The sequence below is a fragment of the Pinus tabuliformis genome, chromosome 7 (genome assembly GCF_031772625.1).
Source record: "Pinus tabuliformis cultivar Carrire ecotype Pingquan chromosome 7, CPIR1, whole genome shotgun sequence".
NCBI classification, from domain to species: Eukaryota; Viridiplantae; Streptophyta; class Pinopsida; order Pinales; family Pinaceae; genus Pinus; species Pinus tabuliformis.
The window spans coordinates 1,118,361,290-1,118,379,148 of NC_142293.1; the positions used below are offsets into that span (position 1 = coordinate 1,118,361,290).

At 38.1% G+C, this 17,859-nt stretch overlaps 1 protein-coding gene across 1 annotated transcript in view; it reads left to right on the forward strand.

Moving 5' to 3' along the window:
* Positions 1–477: 477 nt before the first annotated feature.
* Positions 478–17,859, forward strand: part of LOC149251447 (RING/FYVE/PHD zinc finger superfamily protein) — a 173,248-nt gene continuing 155,866 nt past the window's right edge. The window contains exons 1-3 of the mRNA XM_089459445.1: positions 478–622; positions 729–1,101; positions 6,437–6,522. Of these exons, the coding sequence (XP_089315571.1) occupies positions 945–1,101; positions 6,437–6,522 (243 nt within the window). The 5' untranslated portion in view covers positions 478–622; positions 729–944. The remainder of the gene's footprint in view (positions 623–728; positions 1,102–6,436; positions 6,523–17,859) is intronic.

Below are 17,859 nucleotides of genomic sequence, written 5' to 3' on the forward strand. Positions count from 1 at the left end.
TGGAAAACACATGGTTTCCCAACACCACTTAATACTACTCGAATTTTTACATTATATATACACCACTTAATACTACTCGAATTTTTACATTATATATACACCACTTAATACTACTCGAATTTTTACATTATATATAATATTTTGTTGCAAATAAACAATATATTATATAGAAATGATGGACTTATGTCAACCATTTTTAATGTAATTGTAGTAGTTATAAAACTAATTTGTTAAAATGTGTACATCAACCCCCTTTAATGATTTTAATAAACTCAATACCGATAAATTTTAAATTTTATTTTATTAAGATGACCCAAAACTTTATAATAAAAAAAATAAACTACTCCAATACAAAAAGATGAACCAAAATCTAAAATTAAAAAATAAACTAATCAACACAAAAGAATAAATCGTTTCTCGCGAAAAATGAAGTGGTTGAAAAGATTGCATTTAAAAGACCGATAGTGTAGGAGCGTTGTCCTCGCTCAGCCCCCTGTGGGTCGTATACCGCCCGTCAAACGAAAAAGAGACATGAAAGAACAGATCAACCTTCGCTCGAGAGGTTCGATTTTGTTTCGAACTGTCTCGGGAATAAAATTGGACCCCGCATTGTGATATATGGGTCAGTGGATGCCGTCGTCTTTATCTGCTATCGGGTCGACAGCTGCCCTCGTTTTCATACTCAGTCAACTAACAAATTACTGACGGAATATGAGGGTTTTGTGCAGGACAAGAATTTAACTTCAACCGCGCAGAGGAGACGATAAATCTGGGAAATGTGGGCATTTTTTCGCCCATGGCCTCGAGTCATATAATTCCAAAGGTCGAGATTTTTGGCATCGTGGCCGCTTTAAATATGTTGTGAACAGCGGATTGGAGAGGGTTCAAGTAAAATAAAAGAGGGTTCAATCTCAGGGCATTGACAGGAAGGAAGGAAGAAAGTAATGGCGGATCCATCGAGCAGTTCATCATCTCCCTTGATTCCTCCCAAACAGGAGACAGGAGCAGCGGGAGGGTTATTAACGATGGAACGAGACACGATTGATCTGGAGGCTGGACCCGGCGATCAAATCCAATGCAGAATTTGTCTCGAAACCGATGGTCACCATTTATATCCCTGCTCTTTTAAATATAATCTGAATTACTATCATCGTTCCGTTAAACAACATTTGTTCTTTGCTGCACGAATATCTAGTCAAATCATCGGCATAATTTTCAGGACTGCGTGGACAACAGCCTAGAAATTAAAGCGAATTGTAGGAATTTCGGAGTGCTGGAAGTTCAATCTTGCAAATGTCCGACAAATTAATTTGATCCCAATATGAATGGCCCAGCCTAACTTGCAAATTAAATGATTTTTTTATTGAAATTTTGCAGTACCATTTCAAGCCTTTTTTATTTATTTAAAATAATTTTAAGAGATAAATAGTTTCTGCATCATGAAAAATGTTGCATATTAAAATTTTATAAATTAAATAATTTAAAAATTTTAAGTTTTTAAATTATATATATATTTTAAATTAAACAACTTAAATTCAATTTTTAAAATAAATCAGTAGCAACAAAACTTCATCACCAAACTGGAGGAGGACGGAAGGATGGTCATTTCATTCATGGCCTAAAAAGGGAAAAAAATGCGATCAAGTTAATATCTATTTTCCTAGTATATGTGTTTTCGACATTTGTATGCGTTGTCTAGTTTGTAATGTGTTTAAATCAAAACTGAAGAACTTAGAGCAGAGACTACATAACCATCATGAAAAGTTAGGCCCTGCCCAAGTGTCAAGCGTAACTGTTGAATTCCAACCTGCTTAAGAGACATGTGAAACCTGGGGTTGAAATTGGTAGCTCATCCCCATTTTTCATGAGTAATTACACAAAACCGTCGCAATTACTAAATTCCAAAAACTTCAATTCCCAGAGATGTCTATCACCCAAACGGATGGCTCTGATCAGGCTTTGGCCATCAGCTGGCACTCTAATCATCTATTTCAATTTCTATTCATAAATCTGCCCACCATTGTGGCTATCTGATTGGAACCTTCTGCAGGCTACTCGTTCCCTGGAATTTTAACATCTACAACAAGGCACGTTAAATTTATTCCTTTTCTAGCGGTGCTTTAATCAGCTAAAGTAAATTTTTACGAGCTTTTTCTAAGGAGCTAATAGAAATATCATAATTTCAATGTAAAAGGAAACTCTTGCAAGATGTTATTGCAGATTTCGGTTATAAAATTTAAATTCAAAGCTAAAATCGGCAAGAATAAAAATCTGAATACATCCATGTGCTGTTGCCACTGGGGCTTGTCCAAGTGAGATATTTGAAGTGTTGATGTTGACGTAGAATTAGAACGTGAAATCCTTTTTTCAAATCAAATTATCTGCATCACATTAGCCATATGCTAGCAAAATTGAAACGAAAATGAGGCTCTGAAATGGTATGATGAACCAAAAAACAAGCAGATTTCTCAACTCAACAGCCATGGAGATGAAGCGGAAGAATGTCGTGTTCAAGAGCGACTCACTGCCATAATAGGTGGAATATTCCATTTTCCCAATTTTCCCAACCATGGTTGGTCAGTACCTCTTTATTTTTTAAAACAAGCTTGAGGAGGATAAGTTCATCCTTCAAAATTTTAACGAATTCCTTCGAAAGTTTAACGAATCTTCAAAAAGAGTGGTGAAGTTCCGAGGTTTATTTTATAGTAGCGAACCAACCAAATTCTCCTGCAACACTCATGGTCACTTCCAGGATCTCATGTCAGCTTTAGCTTTATATCCTCAAGGGGTCTACTACTTTAAATGTCAATCCTAGCTGTGATCTAGTTAGTTTTATTGCATTATGCCGTGCGCTTCATACTCAACAAGAAATAAATGCCCATGAGATATTATGCCCCAAAGATCTCTGCCATGCGTTTTAATCATAATTATTTCTTCGGATTGCTCCTTTCCATCTTAATGGAAATATAGACTGACCTGCATACTCTTCTTTAATCAAATCTGAAAAAACATGTATACAGAACAGTTCCAAAATACATGCTTTATGTCAGATAAAGCACATAAAATAACAGAGCAATGGCGAGAGAGAACAGAGAGTAAAGACTGAAGAGATTGTACTTGATAGTGTTCAATATGGTCAACGCTAATACATAAATAGAGATAATGTCCTGTACATCAAGTCCTTTACAACCACCTTATATGATTAAGACAGGACTTAAACTAATTATAATTTAATGTTATTTATGAGACATCGCTTAATTTATTTCAGTTGCTCAACTAAAGTACAAACTAAAATTATAATATGATTATTATAATAAACTATCTCTAACACCCTCCTTTAATGATCATATGGAAACCAAATGCTTCCCGAGATTGCAGTCTACCTGGGTCATGGACTAAGTACATTGAAGCAGACACGTGCAGCCTGCCTTTGAGTTGTTCAATTGGTCAACTGCTGGAAATGATAACGTGCTTCTACCTGCTGCAAATCCTCCAAACTGCTATCCATCATTTCACACCCCTATGCCTTTCGTACACACCACAAGCCTCTCTCACATACACTCAAAAACACAAATTCTAAAGCTAAAAGAGAAGTAATGCCGTCTCACATACACTCAAAAACACAAATTCTAAAGCTAAAAGAGAAGTAATGCCGTCTCTCATACACTCAAAAACACAAATTCTAAAGCTACTTGAGAAAGAGAAGTAATGCCGTCTCTCATACACTCAAAAACACAAATTCTAAAGCTACTTCAAAAAGAGAAGTAATGCCGACTACAAAAGATGTAACTGGCATGACCAATAGAACATGTCACCTGTCCAACCATTTGTTTGATCATTGATGAGAGTCAATGTTGGCTGAAAATTTCAGCCCACCTACTATCAAATGTAAAAGCTCATAACTTATAAAAAATTGCCTCTTTCCACACTTACGCACCAAAATGTTTCAAAACGCACAAACTAGGCCTTTGGAGCCTGCCGTAACCTGTAGAGAGTCTCATCGACACCTGTAAATTGCACTTCCTTCACATCCTCAAGCTTGTCATTTTCTGCTTCACCAATTGAACTGACGATATTTTCCAGTTCTCTTGAATTGTGGAACCTGCACAACAACACATGATCACTGCCCAACATTCTACAATTGCCATCCTTGTAGACCAGCTGTATTTTTAGCTTCAAACTATCAACCATCAACTTGATTCAGATCTGATGTCTCATTGATTCTCACATACCTGCTCACAATAACCTGATTTGTGCAGACATCCAAAAGTCTATATGCTTTTGTTGGTTCTAAATATACATCAAACAACAATTTTCTACTTGTGGCATTATCATAAGCAATTGAAACAAAGATTTGTAAGTGGTTTACCTTTCGTTTCTTCTTGGACCATGCCTCCGTAGGTGTGACTCGTATTCACTTATTTGATGGAGGCCTATTCAACAAATAGATTGCTATATTCATCCCTTCTAGCCAATATCTATCTGGAATTGACTTTGTCTGCAATGTTCTTTTTGCTGTTTCTATGGCTCTTCTGCTTCTTTCACTATCAACTTTTTTTCCTGCTGCCTCCTTATTACAAAAGTCAACAAAACATCTGAAATTCTCATAAGTAGAGGCCAACCAGGGCATCATAGCTCTCCTTTGCAGTTTTCTTCTCTGATATACGAGGGACAAATGATCTGTTATGGTGTTTGTAATCATTTGCTTGGTTTTCACTTTCTTTTTCTTATGAGCTGCCAACTACTGCAGATATGTGGCTTCTACCACAACATCTTTGATGATGTACCAAAGATCATTCTCCTCCAACAAGAGTGTAAAACCGACTTTCCAAGATAGGAAATTTGAGGCATCATCCAACCTGTCCTTGAATTTGAGGCTAGTTCATGCCACCTTTGAGATTTATTACACAAACTCCCAAATTTGAAAATTAAACCGTAAAAAAAATGTTGAAACCCTCTAACTGCTAGTTTCTGTTTTCAGCAATTGATTTGCTGCTGCAAACCCTTGAGAATCTCAAGTAGGGAGAAGCTCTGATACCATGTAAAAATCCCCAACCCTAGGTGACTACTGTCCTTGTCATCTTAATCAAACAGATAAATTGTTGAATTTAATTTAATGCTAAAATTAATATCAGATCATTGCATCAATCACATAATATTTGCAAATGTAAATAGCAGAAGCATAAAACAGTTTTGCGCACACACATACATAGGTGATTTCTTCTTTAAAATCAACTTTTCATTCCTTATTCAAATCTCACAAGGAAAACTACAACAGCTGCTAGAAAAGCTGCAGCACGTTTATGAAAATCATCTGAAGTTGAGTTGTACTGCCTGCAGAGAATGTACGAATTGCACGGAAAGGAAAGACAGCAGCTGTACAGTTTGCTATATGGATCCATAAAACTGTACAGATCCTTATCACTGTATGGATCCATTGTATGAGTGGTTTTTCAACTTGCTGAAAACTTGCAAGTCGATTATCTTCCTGTTGTGTGCTGTTTTTTCTGGTCGCTTGACCTGCTCAATTGTTCAATTGTGAACAATACCTCTCCATCTTGTCATATTTATGCTTTTCAAAAACCCTAATCTACCAGAACCCTAATCCGATTTTGAGATGCACTGTTGAGATTAAATCTAGTCTAAGTCATTAATGCATTAAATGCACTTTATTAGATTCGACTGAAAAACGTAAGATATTTCACTTTATCCTAATTGAATGACAAATTTAAATTATTGACCACTTTTCTGAAGTGGTCACCAATGAAATGTCTCAAATAATTTCATGCACGGCCACACTGAAACCTGTTGAAGAAGTTCATGCTCAAGCTACATTTCTCAATAGTCATGGATGATATTCTGGCAGATGACTTTATATGACAGTTTTTGGGACAAGAAGGATTGATAGCAGGATTGTATGGTAGGATCAGTGACAGTTGTACCGTCTTCAGAACTGATTTAGTTTTTATATTTTATACTTTACTGGTTGACTACCATATATACCTTGGATGCACCACTTTTAGACTTGGGAAGGAGATACCTTTATGCACTCCAAAGTTTTTGTTTCAGAACCCTTGGCTCCCATTAATGTGCATTAATTATTTTGGGTGAAAGTTGCCTTGTTGTTTATTGGATGGTTATTCAAGTTATTGGTACTATATTCTTGGAGGAATGGTTTTGACTTGTAAATATGAGGTTGAGATTTGCATTTAAATTTGATTTTTGTTTAGTTGAACTTCACTTTCCCTCCATGTTCATTTCCACATCCTCGTGAATTATATTGGAGTTGCAACTTGCATCTAGTTGCAAGTCGTCTGACAAGTTTTGTGCTTTTAGATCTTCTTTTACACCTTCCGATGTATGCAATTGTACTAAGAAAAAGAGATTATGGTAACCTAGCCAACAAATTTCATTGCAATTGTGGTTGATTTTTCAGGCAGGGACTTTATTGCTCCTTGTAAATGTAAGGGAACTTCAAAATATGTGCACCGTGCATGCCTTGATCACTGGCGAGCTGTCAAGGTATTTTTCCAACCCAACATCGTCACCAAATTTTTGGACAAGTTAATTATTGCAAATTATTTAATCTGAAGTTGTGATGGTACATCCAAATTTAAACTTGAACTGGAAACCGAAGTTCCATTTTTTTCAATTATGTATGCATGGTTTTATCAGACTGTTTTGCCACTGTCAAATATCAATCCAATGGAAATAGTCCTATCTTTGTCTCATATACAAAAGAATAAATATAATCAGAACTCTTCTAAGATCATCGAGCTGTAGAAAAGGTAATGTGAAATATCTAAAACACTAGGTTTTTGCTTATTATCTATAGTTTGCTTAGATTCTATGCGAGAATGTGATTGAAGCAATCCTGAACCAACCAATGACCAGTTTTGCTTGTTTTTTCTAATTTTCTTAGTAGTTAGAAATGTTACAATGTAACGGTCATCGCTGAATTAGAGCACAGGGATGCAGGGTGAAAGCAAATTTTATCCATCACTATTAGTCATATGAGCTTAATAGGAATGTTGTCAAGCTGCAACATTATGACTCCAGAAACTTTAAGGTCATCAAATTAACAAAACCTTAAGTAGAAGAAACAATACCTTATTCTTCACTTCGTGCTCAAGGAAGCAACATGAACAATTTGTTGTAGCTGGAGATTAAAGCTTTGTCAAGACTCAACATGCATTCCATGGTCGGAAATGATGTGCTGAGCGATATCAGAGTCCAGACAACTTGGACTTGACAATGACTTGGCAAACCCAAAGAGTGGAGTCTTCTGTTTGATTTGGGACCACTCGGCATCAGACTTGGGAAGTAACTCAGCTTAGTAAAAGTTTCAGAAAATATATAAAATTGAAGAATTATCCATTTCATTACAAATCGACCCCATTCATAACAACTGCAGAGTCCATACTATTATAATGTAAACCATTAATGGTTCACCACCCCATTCATTAGTTTATGGAAGAAATTGCATTCTAACTTTCCCTCCCCAAGGCCCTTGCAAAATTTCAGAGATGCGCGTGGTGTATTTGATAAAAGCCAATACAAAGAACAGGTGAATATCCTTTAGATACCTCTAATAATACATGCCCTACCTCCTTTGTGATTTCTCTTGTAAAGAAACACGACCCCAGAATTTTATTATCTGTCAATATGATTGTGTTTGGCCCAGCAATTTTCCATAGTACAATTCTCTGTAAATTTCTCATTAGTATCGAAGGATCTCATCCAATGGCAGTTAAAACACTTCAGAAGCAGCCAAGTTTCACTTCAGAGACAAACACAGCATAAAAGAGGGAAAAAATAAGAAAGAATGCCACACATTGGTTTAAAATCATTTAAATAAATGCCTTAGAAGTCTTACAGTTGGTACTCTTGAGTATTGTGAAGATTACAGGATTACTATCAGTCAGTGCTTTGAAAACTGGCATCCAGAACTGAAATTGGCTGGTTCAATCCTCAAACTCACTGAACCAGTCCTCGAACTGAACTGGATGCTGGTGTCATACTAATCTGGTTGGACCAGCTGGGTCTCATCTTGTTAAAATTGGCAATTAGGGCCAAATTCCACTTTGGACAGCTCCTTTGGGAAAGATAATTGTAGCATTGAATTCCTCTTTTCGAGGGGGCCAAAATCGACCTAAAGATCGCTAAATTTGGTCAAGGAAAAATATGCTTTTGAAATAAATCCCACTCATATGAAAATTAGCAAGGTCGGCCTTATCCTCATGAAGCCCAAAAGTCATGACCCTTGCCCCTCTATGATTTGCATAAATAGAGGTGACTTTCTATCTCATTAGCCACGAAAAATGAGCTTATGATCTCAGAATACCTCTGCGATTTGGACAGCGAGGTTGAGGCAGTTTGAAAGCAAGGAGGTCGGGCAGTTTGAGGGGTTTCTTGGTGCTAATTTGTGATGCAGGAAAGCCGCAGGCCTAGGGCAACTTCAGCAAAGGCTAGAAAGGCTGTCTGGGCTATTTTACTTAAGAGCGTTTCCATTGCCATATCAAGCCGCTGGCTTAGAGGTAAGATTTGAGACCTTTTTGCACTTGATTTATTGCTTTGAGTGTGGGCCGCAGGAAAAGGTTTTACTACAGCATGTTTAAGGCACTTGTGGAAGGGCTAATGGGCCAATTTGGGTTCTCCATCTCAGCCGCAGTTAATGAGAGAAGGCCACAGTTAAATCAGAGGGTATAATACTTAATAGCACTTTCATGCTCCTACAGGACAGAAGCCTCACGCCCTATTTACATACATAAGTTCGCAGTATTCCTCATCTCATCCACCTGACTCGAACACTCATCCTTTGACCATTTTATTCAGCAATGAAGGCTGTATCATATGATTCAGGTCCGAGTTTCTTTAGAAGATCAGTTTGAAGTTTCTCTCACTACTTTTGATCTCTGGTTAGGACAGAATTTGTCTGCTATGATTTGACAACTGAATTACAGACTTGATTGAGCAGTCTCCTTGGTATTTGGACAGTGGTTTGAATCATCATTCTTGGCAAGTCAGTTTTGACTTTGATTGTACTCTCTCTTTCTCTCTGCTGAACATTTGATTTTGATAATAAGAAGAATTGATCAAGGGTTTTCCCAATCTTGGGGTTTTCCCCTGGCTTGAGCCAATCCTGTGTTCTTTTGTCTTGGCCTGTCTTCTGCATTTATTTTCTGCGTTCTTTCTTCAGTTACTATCAATGTGATAATGGATTATGTGATTGCTAATGGATCTAAATTGGAATTGTAAATGGGCTAATATGAAACATTGGAGTAATTGTCCTATGCAAAGAATGTGTAAACAAAATTTAAACATGGTATCAGAGCATAGGTAAGGACAAGCCCAAGCAAGAGAGAATGCAATCACTAAGAAGATTCTAAGGATCGACCTCTTATCTCTGAAGAGGCTAGCCAAGAATATTCTAATAGTTCGATCTTCTTTTCAAAGTCTGGTATGATGGTTTGAATTCGGTTCTGTGATAAGAATGTTCAGTTGAATTCGACAAGCTTCCAGGGCTTGAGTTACTGGAATATTTTTTTACCCTCTTGAGCAAAGATCAATCATTACAGGTTAAGACAAATGGCTCACATACTTGAGGATTGTAATTCTCTTGAAGTCAGTATTTCTGTCTATGACTTGCATTTGTTGGATTACATCATTTCTGGCCCACTCCGTATTCAGGCAGTGTTTCATCTCCTCAGAAACAAGCGACAGGCATCGCTATATTTGGCATCAGCAATGCCTAGTTATACCTCTGTCCACGATATCATCAATACATATTCATTTTTCTATGTTCTGTGGCTCACCAAAGTGGATCATTACAATGGTATGTCTGTAACTCACTATGACTACATATCGGCTTCATATATACCTTCTCAATAAATCTGCTCAAACCCCAAGATGTGATTCTTTAAGGCTTGTATTCTTTAATTTCTTTAAGTGAAGATTCCGAGTCTAATTGCAGTGGTTAAATTGCGATTGCAGCACTCTCCTTTGCCATGATGTCTAGAATTCACTTACATATATGACTGTCAGAAAATTAAGCCGACCTGTACTAGTTCAAAAGTGAAGCAACTATATTTGAATGTTTCGATCTCATTCTTCAGATTGGCCTGAAGTCTTTATCCTAATTTTATTGAAGACTGGACATAAGAGTTTGCACAATCATTTCATCTAGAATGGATCCCTGTGAACAAACTAGATTTTTATCTGGCATATACTTATGGCAACAGAAAGATCAGTATTTCTAATTTGGGAATTCGGTCCTTGGAAGTTAGTTCAATTTGAAGAAATAATACGACACAAGTATGTTAGTAATTGTCAATTATTCATTGAAGCTTCAATGTCATATCTGTATGTGGATTGCAGTAGCTTACATTCTGGTGTAAGTTCATCTCGGACAGGCATAATCAAGACAATAGCAATAGTAAGGCACTGTCATATATCAGGCCTGTAGTATCTGTGAGTGAGGAAGTATCAAATCATTCAGAAGCATTAATTCAATGTTCCAGCAAAGAAGAAAATAAGTGGCACATCATTCGCCAGATCTTAAGCACTAACAATGTGGCTGAAGATATCATCCCAAGCTTTTGTACAGTTCCAAAACCAAAAGAGATAGCAGTCTTATATATTGAAGTAGATATTGTCATCATTTGAGGAAGTAAACTTTCTCTAATCTGAAGGTTACAAGAATGAATACTGTTCCTGGTAAATGGTCTATGCTCTGTGGTAAAGCTAGAAAGATGGCAAAAATAGACATTCTTGTTTTTGTGAAGGATTACTGTGCACTAAATTGAAGTCTACATCTTGGGTTGTAAGCACATATATGTTGCCTGAAATACAGTACCTTCATCTTACATATTAAGATCATTTGAGCAGATCTAAGCATGAGGATGGCAAGGCCCTCATTAGTGCTGTGTCCAGGATCTAAGCCATTTAGTGTCAGTAATAGCTACATATGTGTCAGGTCTTATTATGCAGTGAAACAAGTGGCTTTTGATGCCTTGTGTGTCAAAAGAAGTTGAACTGATGATATGCAGCTAAAGACAGATGCAGAAGGACTGTAGTATTGACAACCGTAAGGGCAACAACTAGGGTTTGTTATAACCCATGAACTACAGGAGCAGCTGGCAGTAAGAGCAGTGGTTGCAGTGGAAGTTTATATATATATAGTACTGCAATCTTGTTCACAATCGAAGCTGTGAACAAGACAGTCAGATAGCTTATCTTTTGAAAATTTATCCTCTGTGTAGAAACTACAAAAGAAATTGCAGCAACTTTGATAAGCAATGCAACTCACTTGAAGCTTTTATTTCGAGAAACAGATCGAAGAAAAAGTGCATGGCACTGTGGAATAGTCTCTTTTGTGAATACCCTCTTCAGCATGAAAACAGAGGTTCCTTGAAGAAGGTACATTTCAGATTCTATGTCTTAACAAGTACAATAAGCAGGAGACCCTGATATTGACATCTGGGTTGCATTAAGTCAGGACCTTGTGGAAAATAGTGTCATAGATATGGACACCTGAATACAAAAGAACCTTCCTTATAAATGAATCAGTTGTCTCGTGAGGGAAGATCATGATTGAAGGCCAGATGATCACCTTGAGAGGAAGCTATAAAATCCCTTGATTAATAACCAATTGCAGATGGTTGCATCATAGGATATTCAGAGGGAGCTCGGATACAACTATTGATGATGTCTGATTGATGACCCTCTCGTTTATCAATGTAAGAGGGAGTTGACTTTTAAAGTCAAAATGAACATCCTAGCCCAGCTGCATTATTTCCCGCACTTAAAGGCTTGATGAGATGAAAAAAAAAGCTGCTGGTCTTTGTATGAGATCCCTGATGTTCTTGATAATCACTATCAGTCGAATCAATCTATGGATGAGCCTCTTATATATTGGATAACTGCTTAGTGAGATATCTCTATGATTCTATTATTTATAATCTAAGATACACGGCTGGAATCCAAGTGTTCTTGGATACTCTCACATTGGCTCGATTGGCAGTGTCATGAATGGAAAGAGCACTTCTAGTGCTATTTAGTTGCTTTGGGAGCACTATTGAGGTTGTATGTATATAGTAGCGAGTTGTTGAGGAAGCTCTTTAGTGAGCTATTTGGGCATGTACTAATAACCACTGTTGTGTATTGCGATATTCTAAAGTGAGATTCATTTCTCAGAGAACCCATGTTCCACAACAGCTGCTAGTATTGGGTATCGCCTTATTTAGATATGGTATATTGGAGAGCTACCAAGCTCCATCATCGATGAAGCAGATTTCTCTTGGTAAAGAGATTATCTTCAGAGAGAGGCTGGGAGTCGTAGAAGGACCCTTCAATGAGGATCATACTTGAGTTGGACATTGAGCTCTAGGAGCTCCTAAGGACTTGGGGTACTTCTTGAGCTATGAGCGACCATAGGGTGAGTGGTTCACCTTCCCCTATAGATGCGCGGTGTATAGGGTGAGTGGTTCACCTTCCCCCACTGTTGATGACATATGCATAGGATGAGTGGTTCACCTTGTCCTATGGCATATGAGCAGGATGAGTGGTTCACCTTCTCCTGAGGATACCCTAGTGAGAGATGCATTCAGGCATCTGCTGGTTGACATGTCAGTGGGACGTGGTTCATCCTTTCCCCACGTTTTGGATCCTTCCTACGATTGATGGTTTGGTTCACCTTCTCTTATGGCATATGAGCAGGATGAGTGGTTCACCTTCTCTTGCGGATACCCCAGTGAGAGATGCATTCAGGGATTTGTTGGTTGACATGTCAGTGGTGCGTGGTTCATCCTTTCCCCACGTGTAGGATCCTTCCTACAATTGATGGTTAGCATGCATGTAGGGTGTGGTTCATCCTTTCCCTATTCTTGATGGTTTTTATGCGTGTAGGATGTGGTTTATCCTTTCCCTATCTATGGCCGTGACATTTGTTTGTAGGATGTGGTTTCTCCTCTCCCTACGTGTGAGCAGGATGTGATATATTCTGTCCCTGCTGGTGTTTCTACATCATCCTACCCATGTAGTCCGAGACATATGGGAAGTACCACTCATCTGGCCAATGAGTTGGGAAAAGTTGATAGGGACCATAGCACTACCGATGGACGCATTGTGTACTGCTGTACTCCCTATGTCTAGGCTGACTGATGTTTCCTCAACTTCATCACTTGGGATCAAGTTCGATTGGAGTTCACCCTTTGGTTATGTCGATTGAATTTTGTCAATGGAGAGTGGGAAGGTCTTTTGACTCACTCTCGATCGTTTCTTTTTTATTATTCATATCAGTGTTTAGTAGAGCAGAGCAGAGATGAGATGAGATTTAGAGATGGTTCATGGCAACAAGATGGCATGATGATCGATGATGGTGGATTGGCAGGTTGAATTCTCCCTAGTTGAAAGGGAGTGTTAAAATTGACAACTACGACCAAATTCCACTTTGGACAGGTCCTTTGGGAAAGATAATTGTAGCATTGAATTCATCTTTTCGAGAGGGCCAAAATCAACCTAAAGATTGCTAAATTTGATCAAGGAAAACTATTTTTTTGAAATAAATCCCAATCATATGCAAATTAGCAAGGTCGGCCTTATCCTCATGAAGCCCAAATGTCATGACCCTTGCCCCTCTATGATTTGTATAAATAAAGGTGACTTTCTATCTCATTAGCCACAAAAACTGAGCTTATGATCTCTGAATACCTCTGCGATTTGGACAACAAGGTTGAGGCAGTTTGGAGGCAAGGATGTCGAGCAGTTTGAGGGGTTTCTTGGTGCTAATTTGTGATGTAGGAAAGCTAAAGGCCTAGGGAAAATTCAACAAAGGCTAGAAAGGCTGTCTGGGCTATTTTACTTAAGAGCGTTTCCATTGCCATATCAAGCCGCTGGCTTAGAGGTAAGATTTGAGACCTTTTGCACTTGATTTATTGCTTTGAGTTTGGGCCGTAAGAAAAGGTTTTACTACAACATGTTTAAGGCACTTGTGGAAGGGCTAATGGGCCAATTTGTGTTCTCCATCTCAGCCGCAGTTAATGAGAGAAGGCCGCAGTTAAATCAGAGGGTATAACCCTTACTTAATAGCAATCTTATGCTCCTACAGGGCAAAAGCCTCACGCCCTATTTGCAGACATAAGTTCACAATATTCCTCATCTCATCCACCTAATTTGAATGCTCATCCTTGGACCATTTTATTCAGCAATGAAGGCCGCATCATATGATTCAGGTTTGAGTTTCTTTAGAAGATCAATTTGAAGTATCTCTCACTACTTTTGATCTCTGGTTAGGGCATAATTTGTCTGCTATGATTTGAGAACTGAATTACAGACTTGATTGAGCAGTCTCCTTGGTATTTGGACAGTGGTTTGAATCATCATTCTTGGCAAGTTAGTTTTGACTTTGATTGTTCTCTGTCTTTCTCTCTGTTGAACATTTGATTTTGATAATAAGAAGAATTGATCAAGGGTTTTCCCCATCTTGGGGTTTTTCCCTGGCTTGAGCCAATCCTGTGTTCTTTTGTCTTGGCTTGTCTTTTGCATTTATTGTCTGCATTCTTTCTTCAATTACTATTAATGTGATAATGGATTATGTGATTGCTAATGGATCTACAATGGGATAATATGAAACATTGGAGGAGTTGTCCTATGCAAAGAACGTGTTAACAAAATTTAACACATCTTGAACTGGTCTTGACCCACCAGTACAGAAAAAACAGGGAAAACCACCCATGCTCCCAACCACCTTGATTGTGTCAAGATGCATTGTCTAATTGCAAAGAATACTACACATATTTAAAAAAATAATTGTAACATGATGTTTCTGGACTCTTGATCCATAAACTGCTGTGGATATGCCACTGGATAGTTCATCACAACAGATTTGATAATATTATATTAAAAATCTGAGATTCTACACTATTACAGTGTTATTTAAGTTCTAGATTTGTAAAATTAACTGTAATTAGTGCATGCATGCGAATATAAATTATGTAGAAAAGTAGAGAACGAATAAAACAATAGCACACACACGTAAGACACAAGATATGCTCTTTGGGAAATTCTTACGGGAGAAAACCCAGTTGGAAGGTGAGGCCGCTTCGCTCTCTTTTTCTGTTTGGAAATATGGCCGCAGGTACAAAGAAGTAGTGCCTGTGGCTCGTGGGTTGCTACAGTGCACATATCCTCTCTGTGTGCTCTACCTCCTATCTCCCCTGGCTATCTTTGCTCAGCTATGGAACAAAATGCTCTCAAAAGAATGGGATGCCTCTTCCTCCTAGTGGCCCGGTTATAACACAACCGGATAGCCTACTAGTGGTTAAGTTTGACTACATCAACTCTTAACTAGAGTTACAAAATAGACTCTTCTAGAGTCTTTTACATCACAAACATGTGGCTAGCTCCTTTTCCATGACTATTGGGGGCTGACGCGACATCCTCCCGAACTATAGGTGTGAAAACAGGAAGGTCAACTTCTGAGTGGCATAATTTTTGCATACGAACAATGATTGACGCGATTCTTGCATCGTTGGAAAGCTCTCTGTGTGTAGAATAACATGAAATTGTGTGGCACTAAAGCAACAAAGTTTTACCCCCAAAAAGCGTCGTTTGATGCCTCAAAACGATCCCGGAAGGTTTTAAACCCTGTTTCGCCAAACTGGGTCCTGCCGGTAAAAACGGTCCCGTGAGCTAATTCCTCCACTTTTTCCACTCCAAATGCATCGAGATGGATGACAAACAATATAATGATCGAATTCGGATAAACTCTAGAGGCAATTTAGAACTTTGATATTTATGTATCTTGTTTCAGATATATTGCACTTAATGCCATTTTGTTATCTTTACCCTTAAATGCTATATAGTAATGAACATGAGCAAACTTTGCATGTTTGGTATCTAGATTCACATTGACGTATCTCCAAAACCCTTACTTCTTAAGATAAAGTCCTAAAGCTCAAGTAAGATCTTGGAGGAATGTCGATGTCACTTCATAAACCCTCTTCACAGTTCAAACTTTAGTTTGGTTCTCCTCTGGCTGAAGGGGGGGGGCTTCTCTAGAATAGGATTATTAGAGCATAAACAATGAAGTCCAAGGTGAAATGAAGAAATGGCTCGAGCAAAACCATTTTATATGTTTTAGAAAATAAGAGGGATGAGTGGACCAAAGACTGGTGTCTTTTTGTTGGGCATTTGGGGTCAAATCAAAGTTCAATGGGAGGCTATACTACTAAGGAGAATATGGCATTTGAGGCTGAAATGTACAAGCTACAAAGGCCTTTTCCTTGTTGTCCCAAATTGTAGAAATGTAAGTAGAGAGATCACAGAAGTGGATGAACTCCAAGACTTGTGGAGATTATGATTACTCAGAATGAAATGTATGTGCATTAAACTAGGCACAAAGAATGAACAACATCTCAAGGATGACAGAAAGGAAAAGGAATAGAGTAACCAAATTCAACACTCCATAAACATTTCTCGGGGTAATTTCAACAATAATTGATACCATCAAAGATCTGCGAGACATTCTTATCCATAAATCATATTCATTCATCCTCGAAGGAATCCAATTGATATTCAACTAAGCTCTTGGGAAATTTCTCCCAAAATTTACAATACACCAAATTGAGAGAGCAAACCGTTATATAGGTTTCAGCTGTATTTCTTGAACAATAAAGAATTATTCATTTTGCTAGATCCCTTAGTTCTCCAAGGAACAACAATAAAATATTCTTCTTAATAACCTCATTAAAAGTAGCAATGAGTTGTTGAGATCCAAGTTCTTTTCCAAGAAGAAACAATAACAAATCGAATGAAAAAATACAATAATGCTCTCTTGTAACCAACTCAATGAGACAAGTCAACAATAACAAAATAATGGAGTTGGTTATGCAACAACTTCTAAGAATAGCACAAGAAAATGGGATACATCCTCTAGACGAGTGTTGATTTGTGTAGCTTGGGACGTACTCCACAAGCCTAGGAGTTGGGTTTGTGAGAAGTTTAGTCACAAAAGGATTTTTGGGCAAAGAACCCAAGTAGAGGGGTTTTAGACCCAAGAAGTGGTTTAAAATAAAAAAAGAAATTAAAGGGAAAGTTATTATTTCCAAAGGTCTAAGAGGACTAAAACCCTAGATCTAGAAGGTTACTAGAGACTAAAGGAAAATTTTATTTAAGGAGGCCTAAGGAAATGCTAGCGCAATCAAGTGAGAAGGAGCTCATTTGATCAAAAGACTGGTTGAGATGTAGACCAAGTGTAGGCCAAGCGGGGCTGCTAGAGATGACCGAGTTTTGCTCCTTAAGGTAATGTCTCCTCAAGAAGGCAACTAGTAGCAGATTCATCCTTATTCAAGGAGCTGCAACAGTGAGGGAAGCCATCCAAGATTGCTTGCTCAAGGAGGAAGGTTGATCTAAGTTGGGCAACCAAGAATCTCATAAAGGAAGGGCCGAGTCCTTGTCTATGAAGAGGTAAGAGGCCACCAACTTGTAGAGTAGGGCCGAGCCCCTAACCAGGATGGGAAGGAAGCTGTAAGGCCTATATATTTGCATATTCTAAGCCAAAACTACCTCAAATCTTAGCACAGGTTAAGGAGGGTTCTTAAAGGTGAGATGAGGGCTACTACAGGGCTAGTTTATGTAGCTGCATACCCTATAATGTAGGCCAAAGGTTTTGTTGTAGCAACAGTGACATAAAGGAGAGGTCAAGCATGTGTTGGGGCTTGTGGAAGGGCTACAAGAATCTAGATGACCATGGAGGAGAGTTGTTAGTTGGAGGAACCATCTTAAGGGTTTAGGACAAAAATTGTTTAAGCCCTAGCTAGGGTTTCCTCCTACGAATACGCTACCATAAGTTTGGTGTTG